The sequence below is a fragment of the Phyllobates terribilis genome, unplaced genomic scaffold (assembly GCF_046119375.1).
Source record: "Phyllobates terribilis strain yellow unplaced genomic scaffold, ASM4611937v1 Scaffold_12__6_contigs__length_324123572, whole genome shotgun sequence".
Lineage (NCBI taxonomy): Eukaryota > Metazoa > Chordata > Amphibia > Anura > Dendrobatidae > Phyllobates > Phyllobates terribilis.
The window spans coordinates 202,422,608-202,450,573 of NW_027362772.1; the positions used below are offsets into that span (position 1 = coordinate 202,422,608).

The window sequence follows — 27,966 nt, forward strand, 5'->3', positions numbered from 1 at the left end:
CAAAATAGGGATGTGGGGTACCATGCATACCAGGATGAGGGATGGGGTGCCATGCATACCAGGATGAGGGGTACCATACATACCAGGATTGGGGATGAGGAAGCCATACATACCAGGATGAGGAATTGGGTACCATACATACCAGGATTGGTGGATGAGGGGTGCCATACATACCAGGATTGGGATGAGGGGTGCCATGTATATCAAATTTGGGATGAGGGAGCCATGCATACCAGGATGAGAGATGGGGTGCCATGCATACCAGGATTAGGGATGAGGGGTGCCATGCAAACCAGGATTGGGGATGAGGTGTGCCATGCATACCAGGATTGGGGATAAGGGGTGCCATGCATACCAGTATTGGAGATGAGGGGTGCCATGCATACCAGGATTGGGGATGAGGGGAGCCATGCATACCAGGAATGTGGATGAGGGGTACCATGCATACCAGGATAGGGATCTGGGGGGGCCATGCATACCAGGATTCGGATGAGGGGCCATGTATACCAGGATAGGGATGAGGGGTACCATGTATATTAGGATGAGGGATGGGGTGCCATGCATACCAGGATAGGGATGAGGGGTACCATGCATACCAGGATTGGGGATGAAGGGTGCCATGCATTCCAGGTTTGGGGGTGAGGGGTGCCATGCATACCAGGATTGTGGATGAGGGGTGCCATGCATACCAGGATTGGGGATGAGGGGTGCCATGCATACCAGGATTGGGGGTGAGGGGTGCCATGCATACCAGGATTAGTGGTGAGGGGTGCCATGCATACCAGGATACGGATGAGGGGTACCATGTATACCAGGATGAGGGGTACCATATATACCAAAATAGGGATGTGGGGTACCGTACCATGCATACCAGGATGAGGGATGGGGTGCCATGCATACCAGGATGAGGGGTACCATACATACCAGGATTGGGGATGAGGAAGCCATGCATACCAGGATGAGGAATTGAGTACCATACATACCAGGATTTGTGGATGAGGGGTGCCATACATACGAGGATTGGGATGAGGGGTGCCATGTATATCAAATTTGGGATGAGGGAGCCATGCATACCAGGATGAGAGATGGGGTGCCATGCATACCAGGATTAGGGATGAGGGGTGCAATGCAAACCAGGATTGGGGATGAGGTGTGCCATGCATACCAGGATTGGGGATAAGAGGTACCATGAATACCAGTATTGGAGATGAGGGGTGCCATGCATACCAGGATTGGGGATGAGGGGAGCCATGCATACCAGGATTGAGGATGAGGGGTACCATGCATACCAGGATAGGGATCTGGGGGGGCCATGCATACCAGGATTCGGATGAGGGGCCATGTATACCAGGATAGGGATGAGGGGTACCATGTATATCAGGATGAGGGATGGGGTGCCATGCATACCAGGATAGGGATGAGGGGTACCATGCATACCAGGATGAGGGGTACCATACATACCAGGATAGGGATAAGGGATGGGGTACCATGCATACCAGGATTGTGTATGAGGGAGCCATGCATACCAGGATGAGGGGTGCCATGCATGCCAGGATTGGGGATGAGGGGTGCCATGCATACCTGGATTGGGGATGAAGGGTGCCATGCATTCCAGGATTGGGGGTGAGGGGTGCCATGCATACAGGATTGGGGGTGAGGGGTGCCGTGCATACCAGGATTGGGGGTGAGGGGTGCCGTGCATACCAGGATTGGGGGTGAGGGGTGCCATGCATACCAGGATTGGGGATGAGGGGTGCCATGCAATCCAGGATTGGGGATGAGGGGTGCCATGCATACCAGGATTGTGGATGATGAAGGGTGCCATTCATACCATGATTGCAGGTGAGGGGTGCCATGCATACCACGATTAGTGGTGAGGGGTGCCATGCATACCAGAATAGGGATGAGGGGTACCATGCATACCAGGATAGGGATGAGGGCAGCACATAACAGGATGGAGGAACAGGATTGGGGAGCACAAATACCAGGATGGGGGCAGCACAAATACCAGGATGGGGGCAGCACATACCAGCATGGGAGACCATATACCAATAAAAATGCTCGCCACCCGGGCGTAGAACGGGCTCAATAGCTAGTCATTATTTAACCAGAGATAGATCATTTAGTAAATTCTACAAATTATTCTTCAAGTGAATCAATTAACTTTTCAAATACTATGGATACATCTTAAGAGCCTAGAGAGACAGAATGTCTTGTACTCTTGAGGTTTGACCATTTGGCAATGAGCTCACTCAAAATCATATGTTATATGTAAATAAATATTGGATGTGACCCTATAATGGGGGCTCCAGCTCTCTGACTTTTTTGAATACCCCTCAGGTTTTAGAAACATTACCAAATCTCAAATACAAATGTATAGGAGTTTCGTGGAAGGCAGAAAAGAAGATCATGTAGGTGGCAGTAGTCCAGTAAGCTTCACTTTCCCTTCTGTCATAGACAAATTTTGGGTGAATTTGCAGCTCTATGTAAATAGATCGTACTGTTTTCAATAATATTAGTTTTGTACTAGAAGTGTACTGGTTCGCCTCTCTGCATTATGTGAGCACAGCCGTCCACAGTGAACTTGTACCCGTGTCTTTGTCACTAGTTATCTATAGTTGTAGGATTGCTGCTTCCAATAGGTGGCGCTATAGAGTTCAAGTCCTCCTTTTCTCTGAAGAGGCAAGGTTGAATTCTGCTTTAAATGCAGGAACTTGGAAGTTTCATATAAATCAGATCTTCCATTGCATGTTTAGTAACACTACAGCAGACCTAGTGGAAAATCAATAATATCATGTACCATACACCATGCACTAGTTGTGATACTCAACTACATGTAACATTGTGCTGTGATTTTATTACAATGATCGTCCTCGGCTACTTTGGTAGAGTTGCATAGGCTGTATTAGTTCACAACTACGCTCCTCAACCAGATTGTATTCTTTTTACTTATTCTTGACTGCATGCAAATGTTTAGACAGTGTTTTAAGCACTACCCCCATGTGTATCCAGGGTTCAGTTTCTGATGGATCAATGATGGATCCATTTTTCAACAAGTTGAAACAAAATCTTAATTATTCACATTGACTTTAATGTGATCAAATTTCCAAATGTAATGGATGGAAAACATATTGGATGTCTTAATATTAAAAGTTCTTTTCTGGGTATAACAATACAGATCACTAGATTGACCTTCATTAATTTTTAATTTCTTCGGTTGTCTAAGTTAAAAGCTTACTATGGCAGTAGAGGACTAGTTAAGATTTCACCCCAGGCATAGCAGATATATGTACAGTAAGTTACTTGTTTATGTGCTTGGTGATTGGGAAGAGGCAGCTGCCAGTTTTGGCAGACAAACAGAACAACGATGCTAGAAACATTTTGCTACCTTCAGAATATTCTATATTTCTGGAAAATTTTGACTTAGAAGTACATAAGATTTTCACAAAAGTCAAATTAGAAAAATAGAACTAAATCAAACAAATGAAACAAAAATATTTGGCTGTGTAATTTTTTTGTTATTGTGGAAGTTATGCACTATCACATGTCTGTGAGTGGCAAAAGTATGTGAAACTTAAGAATTAGAAGATAATTTCTTTTGTTTTCAGTCAATGGGATGTCAATCATTGTTGAGTGGGCGGCCTGTTTTATTCATAGTACAGGGATGTACCAACGTGTGATATTCACAACACATGCTTGTGGAAGTCTATCATGGCGCAAACAAAGATAATTTCTTAGGATCTCAGTTGTTGGAAAAGGTTACAAAACCATTTGGACTTCACAAATCATAGTCAGACAGATTGTGTGCAAATGGAAGTAATTAAAGACCATTATTAGCCTCCCCAGGAGTGGTGAATCAGCAAACCAAGTGCAAAGCTATAATAGTCTGCAAGGTCAAAGAACTCGGAGTAACTTTTAAACAGCTAAAGGCCTCTACTACATTAGCTATTCTCCACTATCAGTAGGACACTGAATAACAATTGTGCGCATAGGAAAATTGCAAGGAGAAAGCCACTGCTCCAAAAATATTGCCGATTTACTTAAAAATGGAATTTTCAGGGGTGCATTAGGAATACAGTAAGAACAGAAAATGGCCACTTTTTAACTTCTGATAGATCTCCTTTTTAAAGAGTAGCTAAACATTGCACATGCTTTTTTTATTATTATGTGCTCATGTAGTGAGGTGGATTTTCTAAACCTCAGGTCAGGGATACCAACACTGACTGTTGGCAATGGCACAGCGGGCAAGACTAGCCTGTTGGCACATGAAACAGCAAGGACAAGGATAGCAGCCATATATTCAAAGCAGGGAACACAAGAAGACCTAGGATCAGACACACTCAGGAACTGAAGATGTATATTTAATTCAGGACTCAAAGCAGCATTTATAGAGTGATCAAGTCCAGAGAAAAGTTTGTTATTATATAATAATCTGATAAAAAAAATTGTGTCTATGTATGAAACAGTAATGTACATAGTATAGGCATATAATGTCCATTAATCAGTTGGTAAAGTGGTAGTGCTTATTCATCAAAACCAATTTCAATCCTAAAGGTACATTTGCACAAGAGATACATACCCTTAAATCCTATACAAAGACAACAATAAAGAATAAATGCCTCATAGCTTAATTCATGGTCACCAAATCCTATGCACGATTCTCCAACTCCTTCTTCAGGATTCTGAATATTTAAATTCAAATTATCCAATGAACACTCAAGAAATTCAATCAACCCAGATGGATGTAACTTACTCATACAGTGCCTACAAGTAGTATTCAACCCCCTGCAGATTTAGCTGGTTTGATAAGATGCAAATAAGTTAGAGCCTTCAAACTGCAAACGAGAGTAGGTTTTATGAACAGAAGCATAAATCTTACAAACCAAAAAGTTATGTTGCTCAGTTGAATTTTATTAAATTTTAAACATAAAAGTGTGGGTCAATTATTATTCAACCCCTATGTTTAATATTTTGTGGAATAACCCTTGTTTGCAATTACAGCTAATAATCGTCTTTTATAAGACCTGATCAGGCCGGCACAGGTCTGTGGAGTTATCTTGGCCCACTCCTCCATGCAGATCTTCTCCAAGTTATCTAGGTTCTTTGGGTGTCTCATGTGGACTTTATTCTTGAGCTCCTTCCACAAGTTTTCAATTGGGTTAAGATCAGGAGACTGACTAGGCCACTCCAACACCTTGACTTTTTCCCTCTTGAACCAGGCCTTGGTTTTCTTGGCTGTGTGCTTTGGGTCGTTGTCTTGTTGGAAGATGAAATTACGACCCATCTTAAGATCCTTGATGGAGGAGCGGAGGTTCTTGGCCAAAATCTCCAGGTAGGCCGTGCTATCCATCTTCCCATGGATGCGGACCAGATGGCCAGGCCCCTTGGCAGAGAAACAGCCCCACAGCATGATGCTGCCACCACCATGCTTGACTGTAGGGATGGTATTCTTAGGGTCGTATGCAGTGCCATCCAGTCTCCAAACGTCACGTGTGTGGTTGGCACCAAAGATCTCAATCTTGGTCTCATCAGACCATAGAACCTTGAACCAGTCTGTCTCAGAGTCCTCCAAGTGATCATGAGCAAACTGTAGACGAGCCTTGACATGACGCTTTGAAAGTAAAGGTACCTTACGGGCTCGTCTGGAACGGAGACCATTGCGGTGGAGTACGTTACTTATGGTATTGACTGAAACCAATGTCCCCACTGCCATGAGATCTTCCCGGAGCTCCTTCCTTGTTGTCCTTGGGTTAGCCTTGACTCTTCGGACAAGCCTGGCCTCGGCACGGGAGGACACTTTCAAAGGCTGTCCTGGCCGTGGAAGGCTAACAGTAGTTCCATAAGCCTTCCACTTACGGATGATGCTCCCAACAGTGGAGACAGGTAGGCCCAACTCCTTGGAAAGGGTTTTGTACCCCTTGCCAGCCTTGTGACCCTCCACGATCTTGTCTCTGATGGCCTTGGAATGCTCCTTTGTCTTTCCCATGTTGACCATGTCTGAGTGCTGTTCACAAGTTTGGGGAGGGTCTTAAATAGTCAGAAAAGGCTGGCAAAAGAGATCTTTAATCCACACATGTGAAGCTCATTATTCTTGGTGCCTGAACTACTTCTTAATACTTTAGGGGGACCAAACAGAATTCTTGTGGTTTGAGGGGTTGAATAATAAATGACACTCTGAATTAACTTTTAACGTTTTTAAAAAAAAAAAACAAACAATATTTGCTGCAGTGCATTTCCCACTTCCAGGCTGATCTACAGTACAAATGTCACAATGTCAAGTTAATTCCGCATGTGTCAACCAGCTAAATCTGCAGGGGGTTGAATACTACTTGTAGGCACTGTACATGTACATGTGGAGGGGACAATACAAATGAACTACTAAAGATAAGGAGCTGATTTATTTCTGTTAACTTCTTTGGGTCTTTTAAAACCTGAAGCAGCTCAAAAGACTGAACTTATGCTCAGCAAGTCGTTTTTACACTGCAGTGCATATATTTATTTTTTCTATCAATTATTTAGCGTTTTTGTCATAAGGTGTCAGAGCAGAAATTTGAAGTAGACGTAGTGTGCATATACGCATGGTCTGACGTATCAGTAGAGGGTTGACCACTTTAAGTGCCTAGGGCCAACATATAACACACAACCTGGAGTACTGTATTATATTATAAAAAAATCCAATTGTTATTGACTGCATGATTACTTAATGTCTGTGATTTTTGTTTTATTTGTGACTTTTTGACCTGTTTATTCATATATGTAATGTCTATTATCATGCTGCAAATCCTTGGATTATTTTTTTAATGTTTTTGGCAAACCTCTTTTGATATTTTTTGTTTTCATTCTTTTTACTAGATTTTATGTCAATAAAAATTATATTTTTTTACTATATAATCCAGTAATCCAGATTGAGTGTTATATGTTGGCTCAATATTGTTGGAGTGTATTTTATACTATCCTTCATAATTAGGGGGATCATATGTGGAGTCTCCGACAACATACTCCTAACCAGGTTAATATTTTTATGCCTAGTGAATATAATTACATTAAAGCACCTAGGGCAGCATGAGTGCAAGATACGGCCCTACATATATGTATTGGCTTAGGGGGGTTGATCCTACTGGCAAATTCCCTTTAATTTTCTTTTTAAACCTCAAATCCTTAAATTTGAATTATTCTTTCTTTCAAGGCACCAACCCTGAGCCGGCAGCTCGAGTATGTGTGCTGAGAAAAGATGTCAGCGGCACTTTTGGATTCCATTTGCGCATGGAGATAGAACGAGATGGCCATGTTATCCGTCAAGTTGTACCTGGAGGACCAGCTCATCTCGCAGGACTTAAAGATGGAGATCAAGTGCTGCAGATCAATGGGGAATATGTGCATGAACAAGTGCACATTAGGGTGAGATCATGATTCTATTTCCAGATCAGCATTCAATGTATATAATTTATGTGTATACAGTATGAATGAATGAATGAATGAATGAAGGTGTATCATTTTATAGAAGTGATATTTATTTTTACCCCAGTGGGACCTAACTTTGCTTTAGTAATGGCATACACATATCTGTATTAGTTTTATTGTCCTACAGAATATATTTAGTTTTTTCAACAGTCATTTACAGTATATTTATAAGAAAGTAGAGTAACACCTATATCTATCAGATTTTATCAACCCTTCTGAGATCCCAAAACAGCATTTGTGCATTGTAATGTAAAGATACAGTGGGGAAAATAAGTATTTGATACACTGCCACTTTAGCAAATTTTCCTACCTACAAGGAATGGAGAGGTCTGTAATTTTTATTGTAGGTACACTTCAACTGTGAGAGACAGAATCTTAAAAAAAATAATCCAGAAAATCGCGTTGTATGATTTTTACATAGCTAATTTACATTTTATTGCATGAAATAAGTGTTTGATACAATAGAAAAACAGAACTTAATATTTGGTACAAAAACCTTTGTTTGCAATTACAGAGGTCAGACATTTTCTGTAGTTCTTGACTAGGTTTGCACACACTGCAGCAGGGATTTTGGCCCACTCCTCCATACAGATCTTTTCCAGATCTTTCAGGTCGTAGGGCTGTCTCTGGACGACATTGATTTTCAGTTCCCTCCAAAGATTTTCTCTTAGGTTCAGATCTGGAGACTGGCTAGGCCACTCTAGGACCTTGAAATGCTTATTACTGAGCCACTCCTTAGTTGCCCTGGCTGTGTGTTTCGGGTCATTGTCATGCTGGAAGACACAGCCATGACCCATCTTCAATGCTTTTCTTGAGGGAAGAAGGTTGTTGGCCAAAATCTCCCGATACATGACCCCATCATTCCTCCTTTCAATACAGTGCAATCATCCTGTCCCCTTTGCAGAAAAGCGCCCCCAAAGTATGATGTTTCCCCCACCATGCTACACGGTTGGGATGGTGTTCTTGGTGTTGTACTCATCCTTCTTTCTCCAAACACGGCGAGTGGAGCCGATACCAAAAAGTTCTATTTTGGTCTCATTTGACCACATGACCTTCTCCCATGCCTCCAATGGATCATCCAGATGGTCATTGGCGAACTTAAAATGATCCTGGACATGTGCTGGCTTGAGCAGAGGGTCCTTGCTTGGCCCTGGAGGATTTTAATCCATGAAGGTGTAGTGTGTTACTAATGGTAATGTTTGAGACTGTGGTACCTGCTCTCTTCAGGTCATTGCCCAGGCCCTCTGGGCTGATTCTCGACGTTTCTCGGAATAATCCTTCCCCCATGAGGCGAGATCTTGCATGTTGCCCCAGACAGAGGAAAGTAGAGTTTCTTCCATTTTCTAATAATTGTGCCAAGCTACTTGCCTATTGTTCTGTAGCCCATCCCAGAATTGTGCAGGTCTACAACTTTGTCCCTGGTGTCCTTAGACAGCTCTTTGGTCTTGGCCATGGTGGAGAGGTTGGAGTGTGATTGATTGAGTGTGTGCACAGGTGTCTTTTATACAAGTAACAAGTTCAAACAGGTGCACTTAATACAGGTAATGAGTGCAGAGTAGGAGGGCTTCTTAAAGAAAAACTAACAGGTCTGTGAGAGCCAGAATTATTGCTTGTTGGTAGATGATCAAATACTTATTTCATGCAATAAAATGCAATTTAATTATTTAAAAATCATACAATGTGATTTTCTGGTTTTTATTTTTAGATTCTGTCTCTCACAGTTGAAGTGTACCTACGATAAAAATTACAGACCTCTCCATTCTTTGTAGGTGGGAAAACTTGCAAAATTGTCAGTGTATCAAATACTTAATTTCCCCACTGTATATCCCAAATATCCATTCTTATTTTTTCATAAGAAGACATCTTTGCCATTACCAAGGCTGTGGTAACTAAGTGATGATTCTTACAAGAAATAAGTTTAAAGCACTGTTTATTTACCAAAATTTGGGGTATTTGTATCAATATTTAAAAGCTCCCTTGTTATAACATCAAATAGGATCCAATCCTGTAAAGGACAAGTATGGCGTGCAGAATACAGGCAGCTTCAAGCCGTAGCTGTCATGAGCTTCTACCCACCATTCATTTCTACTGGGATTAGCTTGTCTGTCACATCTTTAATGATGTATGACATTTGTATTTGTTATCCTCACTAACAAGAACTAGTAGATTAATGTTTTATATATTTCTTGCATTTTTAATGAGCAGATCCACTGAAATTTTGGAAATTCTAATTGCTGGCAAATCCGTGCATTCAACCATTAACACAATGACAAATCGTAGATCCTCACATGCTTATAGGCAACTGTTGTGACATCATGACAGCAGAGTACAACCTAAAATAACATTACACACATGTACTTTCAAATTCAAAACCGGGTAATTTTTTGTTTTTTTACCAATGACTTAAACAAATAAAATATGCAATTGCCATCTCATCTACCCTGCTGCTGCCGTATTGACTCTCCCCAGGTCCCCTGCAGTTTTTACTTCCTTATTCCATGTCAAAATACAAATTAAGAGTCCACTGTTGTTGATATCTTGTAGAGGATTTCTGAAAAGGTGATGACAAATATCAAACGTTTCAGCCTACCTAGGCGTCTTCATCATAATGTGGTTTCATCTATGTTGGACTCTGAGTTTTATTTTTTATTTACTGGACACCATGGTACGAAGATATATTTTTCCTGGCTCCATGTCGATACATACAGTTTCCATCTCTCGCCTTCTTCCACTTTGCTTACATCTGGCCTGAGCTGATAACAGCTGATCAGTGGGGATACCGGGTGTCAGACTCCCACCGATATGATACTTTTGACCTGTACTAAGTATATCATAGTAGTGGACAACCCCTTTAATTCTGTATGCCAATCAGAATATTCTCAAAATGAAATGAAGGGCAGTACCTTATTGTAGTGACAATCGTGTCAGTAACTCACCTAGGTGAGCTCACACAGTAGAAACAGGTTATAAAGGGAATCTGTCACCAGGTTTTTGCTACCTAATCTGAGAGCAGCATGATGTAGTGTCAGAGACCCTAATTCCAGTGACCTTTCACTTAGTTTACTGGGTGCAGCGGCTGTGACACAATCAGAGTTTTTAGATGTAGCAGAGCTCAGAAAGCTGTCCCACCCACACCACAGCTTTCTATGTACATTGTCTATTGACAGTGAACTGCTAATCAGAGGAGGGGGGTTGTTGGACCACTTGGCATGAGGAAGCTAGTCCGCACATTTCACCATTCACATTGCAAGAGGTGAAAATTGCACTAACATCCGCAACAAAGATTGGCAAATTGCTAATCTCAGACCTGCAGATCTTGTCAATTGATGTTGCTGATATCTTTTCTAGCATGTGCTTGAGATTTCTTAAAATGTCTTGCACTATGCTGGCACTGTCAAATGCGACAGACTTTTTGCTGTGTATTCACAGCCTTACTTTTATATGAGGTGTCGATAATAATAATAGGATGTTAATTGCGTTGTATAAACCTGACAAAACAGAGCAGCATCACAAAAATATGAGCAGTCATAAAATAAATATGAGCAAAAGATATGGTTTTTATCAATACATAGAATTCAAAGATACAATTGGACATGATTAAAATCTGCTAAAAGCAAAAGAAGCTGAAGGTAAAAATACATGTTTAGGAAGAGTGAATTATCGAATATATATTTTAAAATCCAAATAAAACTAAAGCGCAACATTGAATCATGTATAAAAAAGACAAAACCCAAGACAGAATCAAAATGAACAATTTGTTAATTGTGTTTCTGCCTTGGGTTTTGTCTGTGTGATGGCCAGTGTGAACATGCTCCTATTTTGCATGCATACAAACTTGTACTCCAGTTCCTTTTTTTCTGTGTAATTGAATAACGTATGTCATTACAGCCAACAGGTGTTGGCACAATAATAAACTATAATGTTCAAGCAGAAAAAGTGCAAGAGCAACAATAACAATTATAAATAGTTAATTCATGAATAAATACAATTAAAATAGATTACTCACCAAGCTGAGACATAGGAAAACAGCACAAAACCCACACCACCACTCCAACCACGACGCATGTTTCACGGTCAGTTCTCTTAAACAGTTGTGAGATTAGGAACCTGATTAAGAAGCACTCCCATGAATATCTTTTTCATTAAATCTGTGTATTTGTACATGTAATGTAGTGTGTATGTATTAATATACTCGCCTACCACCACCTTCTCCGGGATCCAGCGCCGCTCTTCAGACTCTCTGGCTCACTTTATGCTCAATGCGTAAGCCGGAAGTGTATTTTACAATGTAAGTCTATGGCGCCTTATTCTGACACTCCATACACTTATATTGTAAAAGCCACTTTTGGGTCACGCAGAGTGCAGTGTGACCCTGTGAGTCTATGAAGCAGTGACGTCACTGAAAAGATGAGAAGAACGGTGTTGGATCCTGGAGAAAGTGGTGATAGGCGAATATATTAATACATTCACTCCACACACCATACACATATACACACATTTAATGAAAAAAATTTCATGGGAGGGCGTCTTTAATTGTCTTTGGGCAAAATGTTATTTATTTATTTTTTTTAATTGAAGCTTTTTCCCATTAAATTGATACACACACACTACTTTAGCAGTATCATAATAGAACACAGCTTACAAATGCAAACACATATACATTCCCTCTGTTATAGCAAAATAGTATTACATTGCTTCCTAAAATGTGCACAAAACGTATAATAACATTGGCACAATAAACCACAGATTATATCAATATTTACATACACACACCAAAGTTATTGTGACATCACCACACCAGGAACCAACTGCCAAACAGTTGTTATTGTGAATACCATCCATACTGTATAGCTTATAGAAAAACGCAGCTTTTAATAAAATATAAATCAGCTCCTAAAGCATTTACAAAATAGAACACGACTTTTAATGAACCTCTTACGTGATCAGCAATAGTACGTCGCACTGGCCTGGGCCTATAGGACCAGCTATGTACTATTATGCATCACAGGATCATGTCCACATACAAGCGGTGCGGGGCGATCGCCGCCGGGTGTCAGTTGATTGTCACAGTTGACACCCGATGCTATGTGCAAAGAGCGGTCCTGTACCGCTCCCAGAACATTAACCCCCGAAATGCTACGATCAAAGTCGATCGCAGCATTCCGAGAGCAAGGGGAGGTAAGCACCACTTACTTACCTCCTCTCCGGCACCCCTCGCTGTCTGTGCCGGATCCAGGAACTTGTCATGATGAACCGATGTCGTCATGACGACATCCGGGTCACCAGGCAGCAGAAAATTACTTTGATCATGCGCAGTGTGGGATCAAAGTAACTTCTGCATGCAGGCTGACAGCCTGTATAGCATAGAGATGCTGCTGCATCTCTATGCTATACAAGCAATCAGCCTGCAAAAAGTGAGAGTCCCATAGTGGGACAAAGTGTAAAAGTAAGAAAAAGTATCAGAAAGTGAAAAAAATGAATAAAAAATTGTAAAAATATAAAAAAAAAATAAAAAAAAAATCCCCCCAAAATAAAAATATACTGTACCTATAAATAAATATTATTATAAAAGACCCAAAAAACAATAAAGGTACACATATTTGGTATCGCCGCGTCCAGAACGACCTGACCTATAAAACTGTCCCACTAGCTAACCCCTTTAGTGAACACGGTTAAAAAAAAAAAAAAACTAAAGCAAAAAACTATGTTTTATCATCATACAGCCAAACAAAAAATGGAATAAAATGTGATCAAAAAGACGAATGTAAATAAAAATGGTACCACTGAAAATGTCATCTTGTCTTGCAAAAAACAATCCACCATACAGCTCCATCAGCCAAAAATAAGAAAGTTATAGCTCTCAGAATAAAGCGATACCAAAAATTTTTTTCTCTATAATATGAATTTCATTGTGTAAAAGCGCCAAAACATAAAAAACAATATAAATGTGGTACCGCTGTAAATGTACTGACCCGAAGAATAAAGCTGCCTTATCAATTTTACCACACGCGAAACAGTATTACAAAAAAACAAAAAACAATTCCTGAATTGTTGGTTTCTGTTTGTTCTGCCTCCCAAAAATCAGAATAGAAAGCGATCAAAAATTGTCACGTGCCTGAAAATGGTACCAATAAAAACGTCAACTTGTCCCACAAAAACAAGCCCTCACATGACTCTGTTGGCCGAAATATGGAATAATTATAGCTCTTAAAATATGGCGATGCCAAAACTAGTCTTTGCAAAAAGAAGGGTTTTTTAGTGTGTGACAGTTGTCAATCATAAAAACCCGATATGATTCTGGTATCGCTGCAATCGCACCGACCCGAAGAATAAAGTTGTCTAATCATTTATATCGCATGAGAAAAGGCCTAAAAAATAAACTCTAGGGTTAGGGTTGTGTTAGGGTTAAGGTTGTGCTAGGGTTAGGGTTGTGTTAGGGTTAGGGTTGTGCTAGGGTTAGGGTTGTGCTAGGGTTAGAGTTGGGCTAGGGTTAGGGTTGGGCTAGGGTTAGGGTTGTGATAGGGTTAGGTTTTTGTTAGGGTTAGGGTTGGGCTAGGATTAGGGTTGTGCTAGGGTTAGGGTTCTTCAAGGGTTAGGGTTGTGTTAGGGTTAGGGTTGTGCTAGGGTTAGGGTTGTATTAGGGTTGGGGTTGGGATTTTTTCAATAGTAAAGAAAACAAAATGACGACAATATGGCGACTAGTGTTGAGCGCAAGTGCTCGCTACTTGAGTTTGCATTGGGTGCTTGGGTATGCACTGAGTATCGCGGGTGCTCAAGTGACATGCTTGAGTCTCCGCCCCATATGTTTTGCAGCTGTTATACAACCAAAACATCCTCATGAGGACTGCCTGCCATGCACGAGCAATCCCCGCATGTTTTTTTTAGGTGTCTAATAACCGTGAAACATGCGGGGTGGGGACTCGAGCATGTCACTTGAGCACCAGCAATACTTGGTGCATACCCGAGTACCCAATGCAAACTCAAGTAGCGAGCACTTGCGCTCAAGGCTAATGACAACTTATTCAATATAATGACCTAATGTTATCAAATTCTGTGTAGTACCTCTGCGTTCAAAATGTTCACTATACCCCTTGATAAAATCCTTGAGGGGTGTAGTTTTCAAAATGGGGTCACTTGTAGGGTGTTTCCACTGTTTAGGCACATCAGGGGCTCTCCAAACACAACATGGCGTCCGCTAATTATTAAAGCAAATTTTACATTCAAAAAGTCAAATGGCGCTACTTCCCTTCCAAGCCCTGCCGTGCGTCCAAACAGTGGTTATCCCCCACATATGGGGTATCGGCGTGCTCAGGAGAAATCACACAACAAATTGCATTGTGCAATGGTTTTGTAAATTTTGTTGGAAAAATTAGAAAATCGCTGGTCAACTTTTAACCCTTTTGCTTCCAAAATTGTTCTGATGTAAAGTAGACATGTGGGAAATGTTATTTACTAACTATTATGTTTGACATACAGTACAGACCAAAAGTTTGGACACACCTTCTCATTTAAAGATTTTTCGGTATTTTCATGACTATGAAAATTGTACATTCACACTGAAAGCATCAAAACTATGAATTAACACATGTGGAATTATATACTTAACAAAAATGTGTGAAACAACTGAAAATATGTCTTATATTCTAGGTTCTTCAAAGTAGCCACCTTTTGCTTTGATGACTGCTGTGCACACTCTTGGAATTCTCTTGATGAGTTTCAAGAGGTAGTCACCGGAAATGGTTTTCACTTCACAGGTGTGCCCTGTCAGGATTTAATAAGTGGGATTTCTTGCCTTATAAATGGGGTTGGGTCCATCAGTTGTGTTGTGCAGAAGTCTGGTGGATACACAGCTGATAGTCCTACTGAATAGACTGTTAGAATTTGTATTATGGCAAGAAAAAAGCAAGTAAGTAAAGAAAAACGAGTGGCCATCATTACTTTAAGAAATGACGGTCCGTCAGTCCGAAAAATTGAGCAAACTTTGAAAGTATCCCCAAGTGCAGTTGCAAAAACCATCAAGCGCTACAAAGAAACTGGCTCACATGAGGACCGCCCCAGGAAAGGAAGACCTAGAGTCACCTCTGCTTCTGAGGATAAGTTTATCCGAGTGACTAGCCTCAGAAATCGCAGGTTAACAGCAGCTCAGATTAGAGACCAGGTCAATGCCACACAGAGTTCTAGCTGCAGACACATATCTACAACAACTGTTAAGAGGAGACTTTGTGCAGCAGGCCTTCATGGTAAAATAGCTGCTAGGAAACCACTGCTAAGGACAGGCAACAAGCAGAAGAGACTTGTTTGGGCTAAAGAACACAAGGAATGGACATTAGACCAGTGGAAATCTGTGCTTTGGTCTGATAAGTCCAAATTTAAGATCTTTGGTTCCAACCACCGTGTCTTTGTGCGACGCAGAAAAGGTGAACGGATGGACTCTACATGCCTGGTTCCCACCATGAAGCATGGAGGAGGAGGTGTGATGGTGTGAGGGTGCTTTGCTGGTGACACTGTTGGGGATTTATTCAAAGTTGAAGGCATACTGAACCTGCATGGCTACCACAGCATCTTGCAGCGGCATGCTATTCCATCCGGTTTGCGTTTAGTTGGACCATCATTTATTTTTCAACAGGACAATGACCCCAAACACACCTCCAGCCTGTGTAAGGGCTATTTGACAAAGAAGGAGAGTGATGGGGTGCTATGCCAGATGACCTGGCCTCCACAGTCACCAGACCTGAACCCAATTGAGATGGTTTGGGGTGAGCTGGACTGCAGAGTGAAGGCAAAAGGGCCAACAAGTGCTAAGCATCTCTGGGAACTCCTTCAAGATTGCTGGAAGACCATTTCCGGTGACTACCTCTTGAAGCTCATCAAGAGAATGCCAAGAGCGTGCAAAGCAGTCATCAAAGCAAAAGGTGGCTACTTTGAAGAACCTAGAATATAAGACATATTTTCACTTGTTTCACACTTTTTTGTTAAGTATATAATTCCACATGTGTTAATTTATAGTTTTGATGCCTTCAGTGTGAATGTACAATTTTCATAGTCATGAAAATACAGAAAAATCTTTAAATGAGAAGGTGTGTCTAAACTTTTGGTCTGTACTGTATCTCTCTGATTTAAGGGCATGAAAATTCAAAGTTTGAAAATTGCTAATTTCCGTCAAATTTTCAATTTTTTTCACAAATAAACGCAGCTCAAATCGAAGAAATTTTACCACTATCATGAAGTACAATATGTCACGAAAAAACAGTTTCAGAATCAGTGGGATCAGTTGAAGCGTTCCAGAGTAATTACTTCATAAAGTGACAGTGGTCAGAATTGTAAAAATTGGCCTTGTCATTAATGTGCAAACCACCCTCGGGGGTAAAGGGGTTAAAAACACAAGATAGTAGCATTAACATTATAAAAACGGCATATAACAAAACAGTAACACAATACACATTCTAAAAATAAACTATACACTAAATATACCTCTTTGAACATTTTTCTTCAATCACACTGCTGTCCATCCAAGCAGCTATAGCGTTTCATCATTTTGTGTTACATAACGCACTTGAAAAAAAAGAAAAAGAAAGAGTAAGCGCTAAAGAGATTGGAAAAGGGATAAGTCCAATTGAACGAAAACCTCACCAAAGTAGGCGTCTAAACTCTAATGGGTGGGAAACAGTCGTGTAGCCCTAGTACAGGTAACAATTGTCTGAGGTGCCTGGGGATAAGATATAGAGCTAAAAAATTGCCTAAGGTAAATGTATGGCTTAATTAGGCACTGGACCTACTAATAGTAAAATTGGATGGATTTAATAAGATATAAAATACATATTATATAAAACATAATTCTAAAAATATCTCAAGAATGATATTAAAAACTACCTTTAGTTTCTTATATCTAGTGCTGCCTAGCGTTTTCAAAATCATTCTTGTCATATCCATATATATATATATATACAGTACAGACCAAAAGTTTGGACACACCTTCTCATTTAAAGATTTTTCTGTATTTTCATGACTATGAAAATTGTACATTCACACTGAAGGCATCAAAACTATGAATTAACACATGTGGAATTATATACTTAATAAAAAAGTGTGAAACAACTGAAAATATGTCTTATATTCTAGGTTCTTCAAAGTAGCCACCTTTTGCTTTGATGACTGCTTTGCACACTCTTGGCATTCTCTTGATGAGCTTCAAGAGGTAGTCACCGGAAATGGTCTTCCAACAATCTTGAAGGAGTTCCCAGAGATGCTTAGCACTTGTTGGCCCTTTTGCCTTCACTCTGCGGTCCAGCTCACCCCAAACCATCTCGATTGGGTTCTTGTCTGGTGACTGTGGAGGCCAGGTCATCTTGCGTAGCACCCCATCACTCTCCTTCTTGGTCAAATAGCCCTAACACAGCCTGGAGGTGTGTTTGGGGTCATTGTCCTGTTGAAAAAGAAATGATGGTCTAACTAATTGCAAACCGGATGGAATAGCATGCCGCTGCAAGATGCTCTGGTAGCCATGCTGGTTCAGTATGCCTTCAATATTGAATAAATCCCCAACAGTGTCACCATCAAAGCACCCCCACACCATCACACCTCCTCCTCCATGCTTCACGGTGGGAACCAGGCATGTAGAGTCCAACCGTTCACCTTTTCTGCATCGCACAAAGACACGGTGGTTGGAACCAAAGATCTCAAATTTGGACTCATCAGACCAAAGCACAGATTTCCACTGGTGTAATATCCATTCCTTGTGTTCTTTAGCCCAAACTTGTCTCTTCTGCTTGTTGCCTGTCCTTAGCAGTGGTTTCCTAGCAGCTATTTTACCATGTAGGCATGCTGCACAAAGTCTCCTCTTAACAGTTGCTGTAGAGATGTGTCTGCTGCTAGAACTCTGTGTGGCATTGACCTGGTCTCTAATATGAGCTGCTGTTAACCTGCGATTTCTGAGGCTGGTGACTCGGATAAACTTATCCTCAGAAGCAGAGGTGACTCTTGGTCTTCCTTTCCTGGGGCGGTCCTCATGTGAGCCAGTTTCTTTGTAGCGCTTGATGGTTTTTGCAACTGCACTTGGGGACACTTTCAAAGTTTGCCCAATTTTTCAGACTGACTGACCTTCATTTCTTAAAGTAATGATGGCCACTCGTTTTTCTTTACTTAGCTGCTTTTTTCTTGCCATAATACAAATTCTAATAGTCTATTCAGTAGGAGTATCAGCTGTGCATCCACCTGACTTCTGCACAACACAACTGATGGTCCCAACTCCATTTTTAAGGCAAGAAATCCCACTTATTAAACCTGACAGGGCACACCTGTGAAGTGAAAACCATTTCTGGTGACTACCTCTTGAAGTTCATCAAGAGAATGCCAAGAGTGTGCAAAGCAGTCATCAAAGCAAAAGGTGGCTACATTGAAGAACCTAGAATATAAGACATATTTTCAGTAGTTTCACACTTTATTGTTAAGTATATAATTCTACATGTGTTTATTCATAGTTTTGATGCCTTCAGTGTGAATGTACAATTTTCATAGTCATGAAAGTACAGAAAAATCTTTAAATGAGAAGATGTGTCCAAACTTTTGGTCTGTACTGTATATAAATAGATTTTAAATAGTAAAAATACATAAGCTGTATATTAAATAGTTTAAAATTAAAATAAAAAGGGGGTTATGTAAGTGAAATAACAAAGGTGAAATAAGGAATAACAATACAGGAGGGGGGCAAACACTTTTTCATACCACTATATATATATATATATATATATATATATATATATATATAATATATATATATATAGTATATATATATATATAGTATATATATATAATATATATATATATATATATATATATATATGTGTTACTATTAGCCCATGCATTCCCCATAGGCGATTTATTAGCTCCATATCATTTTATGGTGTTATTCTGCTTGTGCTATGATTCAGTGAAGTTACTTTTCTTGAATGTATTTTATTTATCATTAGGTGGTCCAGAAGGTGAAAGCTAGTGGTCCCCGCTTGTCACTAACAGTTCTTGATGAGCCCAGCTATGAAAAATTGCATGCTGATAAAATCTCACCATTATCCCTCCTTACTAATACTATCCCGGAGTCATGTCCCAGACCAAAACTGTGTCTAGTACGGAATGAGGGAAAAGGCTTTGGGTTCACTGCCAGTGCTACAGGTGGTAAGCTATGACACTCTTATGTGCAATTCTCTTATGTGTTACTTTTTATCCTGGTAACAGATTTTCAACATTATTTTTCTTACCAGTCTGAATAAAACCCAGTAAATCCACTCTATTTTCTGCCAAAAGTAGTCCAAATTGCAGATTTGTTCCCTGATAATAATTCACTAAAGTGGTTTTCAGTTGTATGTAAATAAAGTCTAAGGGGGATTTCCATTTTTTAAAAATTGGTCTCCAAATGATTGAAGTCATGTAAAATAACAATATCAGATAGTAATCACCCTCCCCAGGTCCGGCATAGACTCTTCACTGCTGTTTCTGTCTCACTGTTTTGGCTGCAGTGGTGCTATCTTGTCGACATCACACATCACTGCTGCAGCCAATCGCTAAGCTCAGTGGCTTGTACCATATACATTGGCAGAGTTATTGAGCGCAGTGATTAGCTGCTGCAATGATGAGAGCTGTCCGCATGGTGGCACCGCTGCCGCCAAAGTTTCAAAACAAAAACAGTTGTGGGAAATCTGTGCTGGAACTGGGGTGAGTGAATAGTATCTGATTTTACTATTTTACATGAGTGCAACCATTTTGGGGCTACTTTATCCTTTCACCCAAAACCAGAGTAAAAACATGGTCCTGCTGTCCTTGTCCTTAACAAAAATGTAAAGGTGTTGTACAATCTTCTGTCTTCAATAGTGCACCGCTCCTCTGCCACCCGCCTTCCTGCTTTCTAGCGGGCGGAATGCTTATGAAAATTGACAGTTCAGACTAGCGGTATGACTGAGCCACCGGCCCCAACTGAGTGCTCTCCCATTCTACAAGCAGAGGCAGCTTTCCATTCATCCTGCCAACTTCTGAGTGGTGCGGGTTCCTTTACTAAGAAACCTGTATTCATGAGGTTGCAAGGTGGCCGGTAACATAGGCAACAAGCTGTACACAATAGAATTATAAATCCCCCCATTCTTGACAGAGAGGATTTTTAATAAGAAATAAATTACAAAGATGCAAAATTCCACCGTATCTAAAAACCGCTGTGGATATTCTACTTCTTTTTATGTTGCTAACTAATAGGGTTTTCTAAAACCTTCACTTACTGTACATTGTACTGTACTTTCTTGTCTAATTTTAGTCTAATATTATACACCTGAAATTCCAAAATAAATGGAAAATGTGTAATCACAGTTTAAGACTATATAATTCACAGTAGTCTAATTGGTATAATTATTCATTATTCACATATTATTTTGTACAAGGTGTACGTGGCACATTTCTGCTCACAGTTGAAGATGGAGGGGCTGCACAAAAGGCTGGTATCCCTCAAGGAGCTCGACTTCTTGAAGTTAACGGTGAAAGTATTGTGAGCTTTACAATGAGTCAGCTCTCTAAAAAGGTAAAATACTGAATAACATGACAGACAGAAAACATGAATTGCTGTACTAAGAAGAAGCAACAAAACTGATATGTTGTTGGTATTACATACAGTGTACAGTGGGGAAAAAAAGTATTCAGTCAGCCATCAGTTGTGCAAGTTCTCCCACTTAAAAAGATGAGAGAGGCCTGTAATTGACATCATAGGTAGACCTCAACTATGAGAGACAAAATGAGAAAACAAATCCTGAAAATCAGATTGTCTGATTTGGAAAGAATTTTTTTTCAAATTTTGGTGGAAAATAAGAATTTTGTCAATTACAAACAAGAAAGATTTCTGGCTCTCACAGATCTGTAACTTCTTCTTTAAGAGGCTCCTCTGTCCTCCACTCATTACCTGTAGTACCGGCACCTGTTTGAACTTGTTATCAGTATAAAAGACACCTAACCTCAAACAGTCGCACTCTAAACTCCACTATGGTGAAGACCAAAGAGCTGTTGAAGGACACCAGAAACAAAATTGTAGTCCTGCACCAGGCTGGGAAGATTGAATCTGCAATAGGCAAGCAGCTTGGTGTGAAGAAATCAACTGTGGGAGCAATAATTAGAAAATGGAAGACATACAAGACCACTGATAATCTCCCTGGATCTGGGGCTCCACACAAGATCTCACCCCGTGGGGTCAAAATTATCTCAAGAACGGTGAGCAAAAATCCCAGAACCACACAGGGGACCAAGCGAATGACCTGCAGAGAGCTAGGACCAACGTTATACAGGCTACCATCAGTAACACACTACGCCGCCAGGCACTCAGATCCTGCAGTGCCAAACGTGTCCCCCAGATTAAGCCATTACATTTCCAGGCCTATCTAAAGTTTGCTAGAGAGCATTTGGATGATCCAGAAGAGTATTGGGAGAATGTCATATAGTCAGATGAAACCAAAGTAGAACTGTTTGTTAGAAACACAACTCATCGTGTTTGGAGGAGAAAGAATGCTGAGTTGCATCCAAAGAACACCATACCTACTGTGAGGCATGGGGGTGGCAACATCATACTTTGGGGCTGTTTCTCTGCCAAGGGACCAGGACGACTGATCCATGTACATGAAAGAATGAATGGGGCCATGTATCGTGAGATTTTGAGTGCAGACCTCCTTCCATCAGCAAGGGCATTGAATATGAAACGTGGCTGGGTCTTTCAGCATGACAATGATCCCAAACACACTGCCAGGGCAACGAAGGAGTGGCTTCGTCAGAAGCATTTCAAGGTCCTGGAGTGGCCTAGCCAGTCTCCAGATCTAAACCCTATAGAAAAGCTTTGGAGGGAGTTGAAAGTCCGTGTTGCCCAGCGACAGCCCCAAAACATCACTGCTCTAGAGGAGATCTGCATGGAGGAATGGGCCAACATACCAGCAACAGTGTGTGCCAATCTTGTGAAGACTTACAGAAAACGTTTGACCTCTGTCATTGCCAACACAGGAAATATAACAAAGTATTGAGAAGAACTTTTGTAATTGATCAAATACTTATTTTCCACCAAAATTTGAAAAAAATTTCTTCCCAAATCAGACAATGTGATTTTCAGGATTTGTTTTCTCATTGTCTCTCATAATTGAGGTCTACCTATGATGTCAATTACAGGCCTCTCTCATCTTTTTAAGTGGGAGAACTTGCACAATTGGTGGCTGACTAAATACTTTTTTTCCCCACTGTATGTAATGTACCGGTGGTCAGCATTTTAGTTATAATCACTAAGGACTAAACAATACCCACATAATAGTTTTGGTGCTTTTCTTAGTATATATATATATATATATATATATATATATATATATATATACACATACATACAGTGCCTACAAGTAGTATTCAACCCCCTGCAGATTTAGCTGGTTTGATAAGATGCAAATAAGTTAGAGCCTTCAAACTGCAAACGAGAGTAGGTTTTATGAACAGAAGCATAAATCTTACAAACCAAAAAGTTATGTTGCTCAGTTGAATTTTATTAAATTTTAAACATAAAAGTGTGGGTCAATTATTATACAACCCCTATGTTTAATATTTTGTGGAATAACCCTTGTTTGCAATTACAGCTAATAATCGTCTTTTATAAGACCTGATCAGGCCGGCACAGGTCTGTGGAGTTATCTTGGCCCACTCCTCCATGCAGATCTTCTCCAAGTTATCTAGGTTCTTTGGGTGTCTCATGTGAACTTTATTCTTGAGCTCCTTCCACAAGTTTTCAATTGGGTTAAGGTCAGGAGACTGACTAGGCCACTCCAACACCTTGACTTTTTCCCTCTTGAACCAGGCCTTGGTTTTCTTGGCTGTGTGCTTTGGGTCGTTGTCTTGTTGGAAGATGAAATTACGACCCATCTTAAGATCCTTGATGGAGGAGCGGAGGTTCTTGGCCAAAATCTCCAGGTAGGCCGTGCTATCCATCTTCCCATGGATTCGGACCAGATGGCCAGGCCCCTTGGCTGAGAAACAGCCCCACAGCATGATGCTGCCACCACCATGCTTGACTGTAGGGATGGTATTCTTGGGGTCGTATGCAGTGCCATCCAGTCTCCAAACGTCACTTGTGTGGTTGGCACCAAAGATCTCGATCTTGGTCTCATCAGACCATAGAACCTTGAACCAGTCTGTCTCAGAGTCCTCCAAGTGATCATGAGCAAACTGTAGATGAGCCTTGACATGACACTTTGAAAGTAAAGGTACCATACAGGCTCATCTGGAACGGAGACCATTGCGGTGGAGTACGTTACTTATGGTATTGACTGAAACCAATGTCCCCACTGCCATGAGATCTTCCCGGAGCTCCTTCCTTGTTGTCCTTGGGTTAGCCTTGACTCTTTGGACAAGCCTGGCCTCGGCACGGGAGGACACTTTCAAAGGCTGTCCAGGCCGTGGAAGGCTAACAGTAGTTCCATAAGCCTTCCACTTACGGATGATGCTCCCAACAGTGGAGACAGGTAGGCCCAACTCCTTGGAAAGGGTTTTGTACCCCTTGCCAGCCTTGTGACCCTCCACGATCTTGTCTCTGATGGCCTTGGAATGCTCCTTTGTCTTTCCCATGTTGACCATGTCTGAGTGCTGTTCACAAGTTTGGGGAGGGTCTTAAATAGTCAGAAAAGGCTGGCAAAAGAGATCTTTAATCCACACATGTGAAGCTCATTATTCTTGGTGCCTGAACTACTTCTTAATACTTTAGGGGGACCAAACAGAATTCTTGTGGTTTGAGGGGTTGAATAATAAATGACACTCTGAATTAACTTTTAACGTTTTTAAAAAAAAAAAAAAAAAAAAAAAAAAAAATTTGCTGCAGTGCATTTCCCACTTCCAGGCTGATCTACAGTACAAATGTCACAATGTCAAGTTAATTCCGCATGTGTCAACCAGCTAAATCTGCAGGGGGTTGAATACTACTTGTAGGCACTGTATATATATATATATACTGTGAAATAGGTTTTAACTTGATGCATGTATCAAACTTGCCATACAGAGAATTTGTGTAGCCTGTTCAATATATGGACTATTGTGCTTCTCTATTTTTATGACGTGTATGTTTGTATTTCCTTATTCTCTGTAAAGTTAGCAATTAGTGATGAGCGAGCATGCTCGCTACTGCTCGGTGCTCGCCCGAGCATCTCACTGCTTGAGATGCTCGGCGCTCGCCGAGTATTTCCAAGTTGCTCGGGCGGGAACTCTGGTCCCCTCCCTGCATGTTTGGAGCTCTTTAGAGAGCCAATGAACATGCAGGAATTGCCTGCCATGCACTGTAATGCCGTAGCCATGTTGGTTGTGGGCATTACAGTGATTGGCTGGCCGCACAGAGTCACCTGGTCTATATCAGACCTGGCGCCGCCATGCTCGTCACAGTCACTCCGGAATCAGGCAGAGTAGGGAGAGCTGCTGCTGTGTCAGGGAGAGATTTGTTTGTGTATTAGGTAGTGTAGGGAGAAAAACTGTACATTACACATATCCATCTTAACTAACAGTCCTTCTGAGGACTTATCCATCTGCAGAGATATCAGGCAGGCAGAGTGTGTAGGCAGGCAGTGTACAGTACAGACCAAAAGTTTGGACACACCTTCTCATTTAAAGATTTTTCTGTATTTTCATGACTTTGAAAATTGTACATTCACACTGAAGGCATCAAAACTATGAATTAACACATGTGGAATTATATACTTAACAAAAAAGGGTGAAACCACTGAAAATATGTCTTATATTCTAGGTTCTTCAAAGTAGCCACCTTTTGCTTTGATGGCTTCTTTGCACACTCTTGGCATTCTCTTGATGAGCTTCAAGAGGTAGTCACTGGAAATGGTTTTCACTTCACAGGTGTGCCCTCTCAGGTTTAATAAGTGGGATTTCTTGCCTTATAAATGAGGTTGAGACCATCAGTTGTGTTGTGCAGAAGTCTGGTGGATACACAGCTGGTAGTCCTACTGAATAGACTGTTAGAATTTGTATTATTGCAAGAAAAAGCAGCTAAGTAAAGAAAAACGAGTGACCATCATTACTTTAAGGAATGAAGGTCAGTCAGTCCGAAAAATTGGGCAAACTTTCAAAGTGTCCCCAAGTGCAGTTGCAAAAACCATCAAGTGCTACAAAGAAACTGAGGACCACCCCAGGAAAGGAAGACCAAGAGTCACCTCTGCTTCTGAGGATAAGTTAATCCGAGTCACCAGCCTCAGAAATCGCAGGTTAACAGGAGCTCAGATTAAAGACTAGGTCAATGCCACACAGAGTTCTAGCAGCAGACACATCTCTTCAACAACTGTTAAGAGGAGACTTTGTGCAGCAGGCCTTCATGGTAAAATAGCTGCTAGGAAACCACTGCTCAGGACAGGCGACAAGCAGAAGAGACTTGTTTGGGCTAAAGAACACAAGGAATGGACATTAGACCAGTGGAAATCTGTGCTTTGGTCTGATGAGTCAAAATTTGAGATCTTTGGTTCCAACCACCGTGTCTTTGAGCGACGCAGAAAAGGTGAACGGATGGACTCTACATGCCTGGTTCCCACCGTGAAGCATGGAGGAGGAGGTGTGATGGTGTGGGGGTACTTTGCTGGTGACACTGTTGGGGATTTAGTCAAAATTGAAGGCATACTAAACCAGCATGGCTACCACAGCATCTTGCAGCGGCATGCTATTCCATCCGGTTTGCGTTTAGTTGGACCATCATTTATTTTTCAACAGGACAATGACCCCAAACACACCTCCAGGCTGGGTAAGGGCAATTTGACCAAGAAGGAGAGTGATGGGGTGCTACGCCAGATGACCTGGCCTCCACAGTCACCAGACCTGAACCCAATCGAGATGGTTTGGGGTGAGCTGGACCGCAGAGTGAAGGCAAAAGGGCCAACAAGTGCTAAGCATCTCTGGGAACTCCTTCAAGATTGTTGGAAGACCATTTCCGGTGACTACCTCTTGAAGCTCATCAAGAGAATGCCAAGAGTGTGCAAAGCAGTCATCAAAGCAAAAGGTGGCTACTTTGAAGAACCTAGAATATAAGACACATTTTCAGTTGTTTCACACTTTTTGTTAAGTATATAATTCCACATGTGTTAATTCATAGTTTTGATGCCTTCAGTGTGAATGTACAATTTTCAAAGTCATGAAAATACAGAAAAATGTTTAAATGAGAAGGTGTGTCCAAACTTTTGGTCTGTACTGCATATAGCAGACTGCAGTGCATATAGCACAAGAGGCTGCATTCCAATTCTGCCTTCTGCTGCTGTTAGATATTTCTATACAAAGGCCCAGGTCTCAGATGCCAGGAATACTTTTCTTTGGTTCTTAATCCTCATTATTTTCTTAAAATGCAATCCAGAGGACACCATTTTTTCTGTGCAATTTGCTTGTTGGCACTGCAAAATACAGCCAGGTCCTTTCCATATTAGAGCGCTAGAAGCAGCTATTTAAAACTGTGTTTTCTCCTTCAAACGGATCATATATACGTTGTCAGAAAATACTGCCATTTCTGGCCTCCATTAAAAATTTCCTTTAGTGTGTCATTGAAGCAATTCATCGCAGTTTGCTATTCAACCTACTTATCTACAGGCCAGGTATTTAAAACTGTGTTTTCTCTATCACACAGATCACATATAAGTTCGCTCCAAACTCAGTCATTTGTAGTGAGCGTGGAAAATACTGTCCTCCATTTAAAATGGGCAAGGCACGTGGCAAGGGACGGGGAACTGGACGTGATGGTAATGGTGCATGCAGAGGCCGAGGCCAAGGCCGTGGGCAAGCCGAAATTGTGCCACAACAAACACCCACATCTTCTCGCCTGACCTTCCTGTCCCAATTTCTAGGGGACCACAGCACACCACTATTGAACCCAGAGCAGTGTCAAAAGGTTGTTGGTTGGATAGCGGATAATGCTTCCAGTCACTTAGCCACCACCACCACCACCACCCTGTCTTCCATATGGTCAAGTCTCAGTAGCCGTGAGTCTGGACTGCATATTCCTCACCCTGATTCTCCTTCCTCCCACCATGTCGAGTACCCAGAGACAACTGATCCCACACTTGGACACTCTGAAGAGCTTTTTTCCATTTATAGATTCGGGCCTCTCACCCGGTCCACTTGAAGCGGGGCAAGAGGAGATCACGTGTAGCGATGCCCAAATATTTGAGCAGCCACGGTCACACGAAGGCGATGGTGGGAAAGTGTCACAAGAGGTGGACGATGATGAGACACAATTGCCAGAAAGTCAGGTGGAGGACCAGGGTGCGGATGTGGAAGACGAGGTGGTGGATGATATAGTAACTGACCCAACCTGGCAGAAGGACATGCAGAGCGAGGACAGCAGCACACAGGGGGAGGGAGGCAGAGCACCACAACAGGCAGGAAGAAGCAGTGTGGTGGCCGCAGACAGAAGGCAGGCAACTGTTCCCCGTAACACCTACACGAAGGAAGTTGCCAGTACAACTGTTAGGTCTTCCCGAGTCTGGTTGT

General features: G+C 41.3%; 1 protein-coding gene across 2 annotated transcripts in view; it reads left to right on the top strand.

The window, feature by feature from the left end:
- The window catches only part of NHERF4 (NHERF family PDZ scaffold protein 4), a 98,960-nt gene that overhangs the window by 27,326 nt on the left and 43,668 nt on the right, over nt 1-27,966 (top strand). For both annotated transcript variants that reach the window (XM_073656622.1, XM_073656623.1), the window contains exons 4-6: nt 7,187-7,398; nt 19,428-19,629; nt 20,880-21,016. In XM_073656622.1, the coding sequence (XP_073512723.1) occupies nt 7,187-7,398; nt 19,428-19,629; nt 20,880-21,016 (551 nt within the window). The remainder of the gene's footprint in view (nt 1-7,186; nt 7,399-19,427; nt 19,630-20,879; nt 21,017-27,966) is intronic.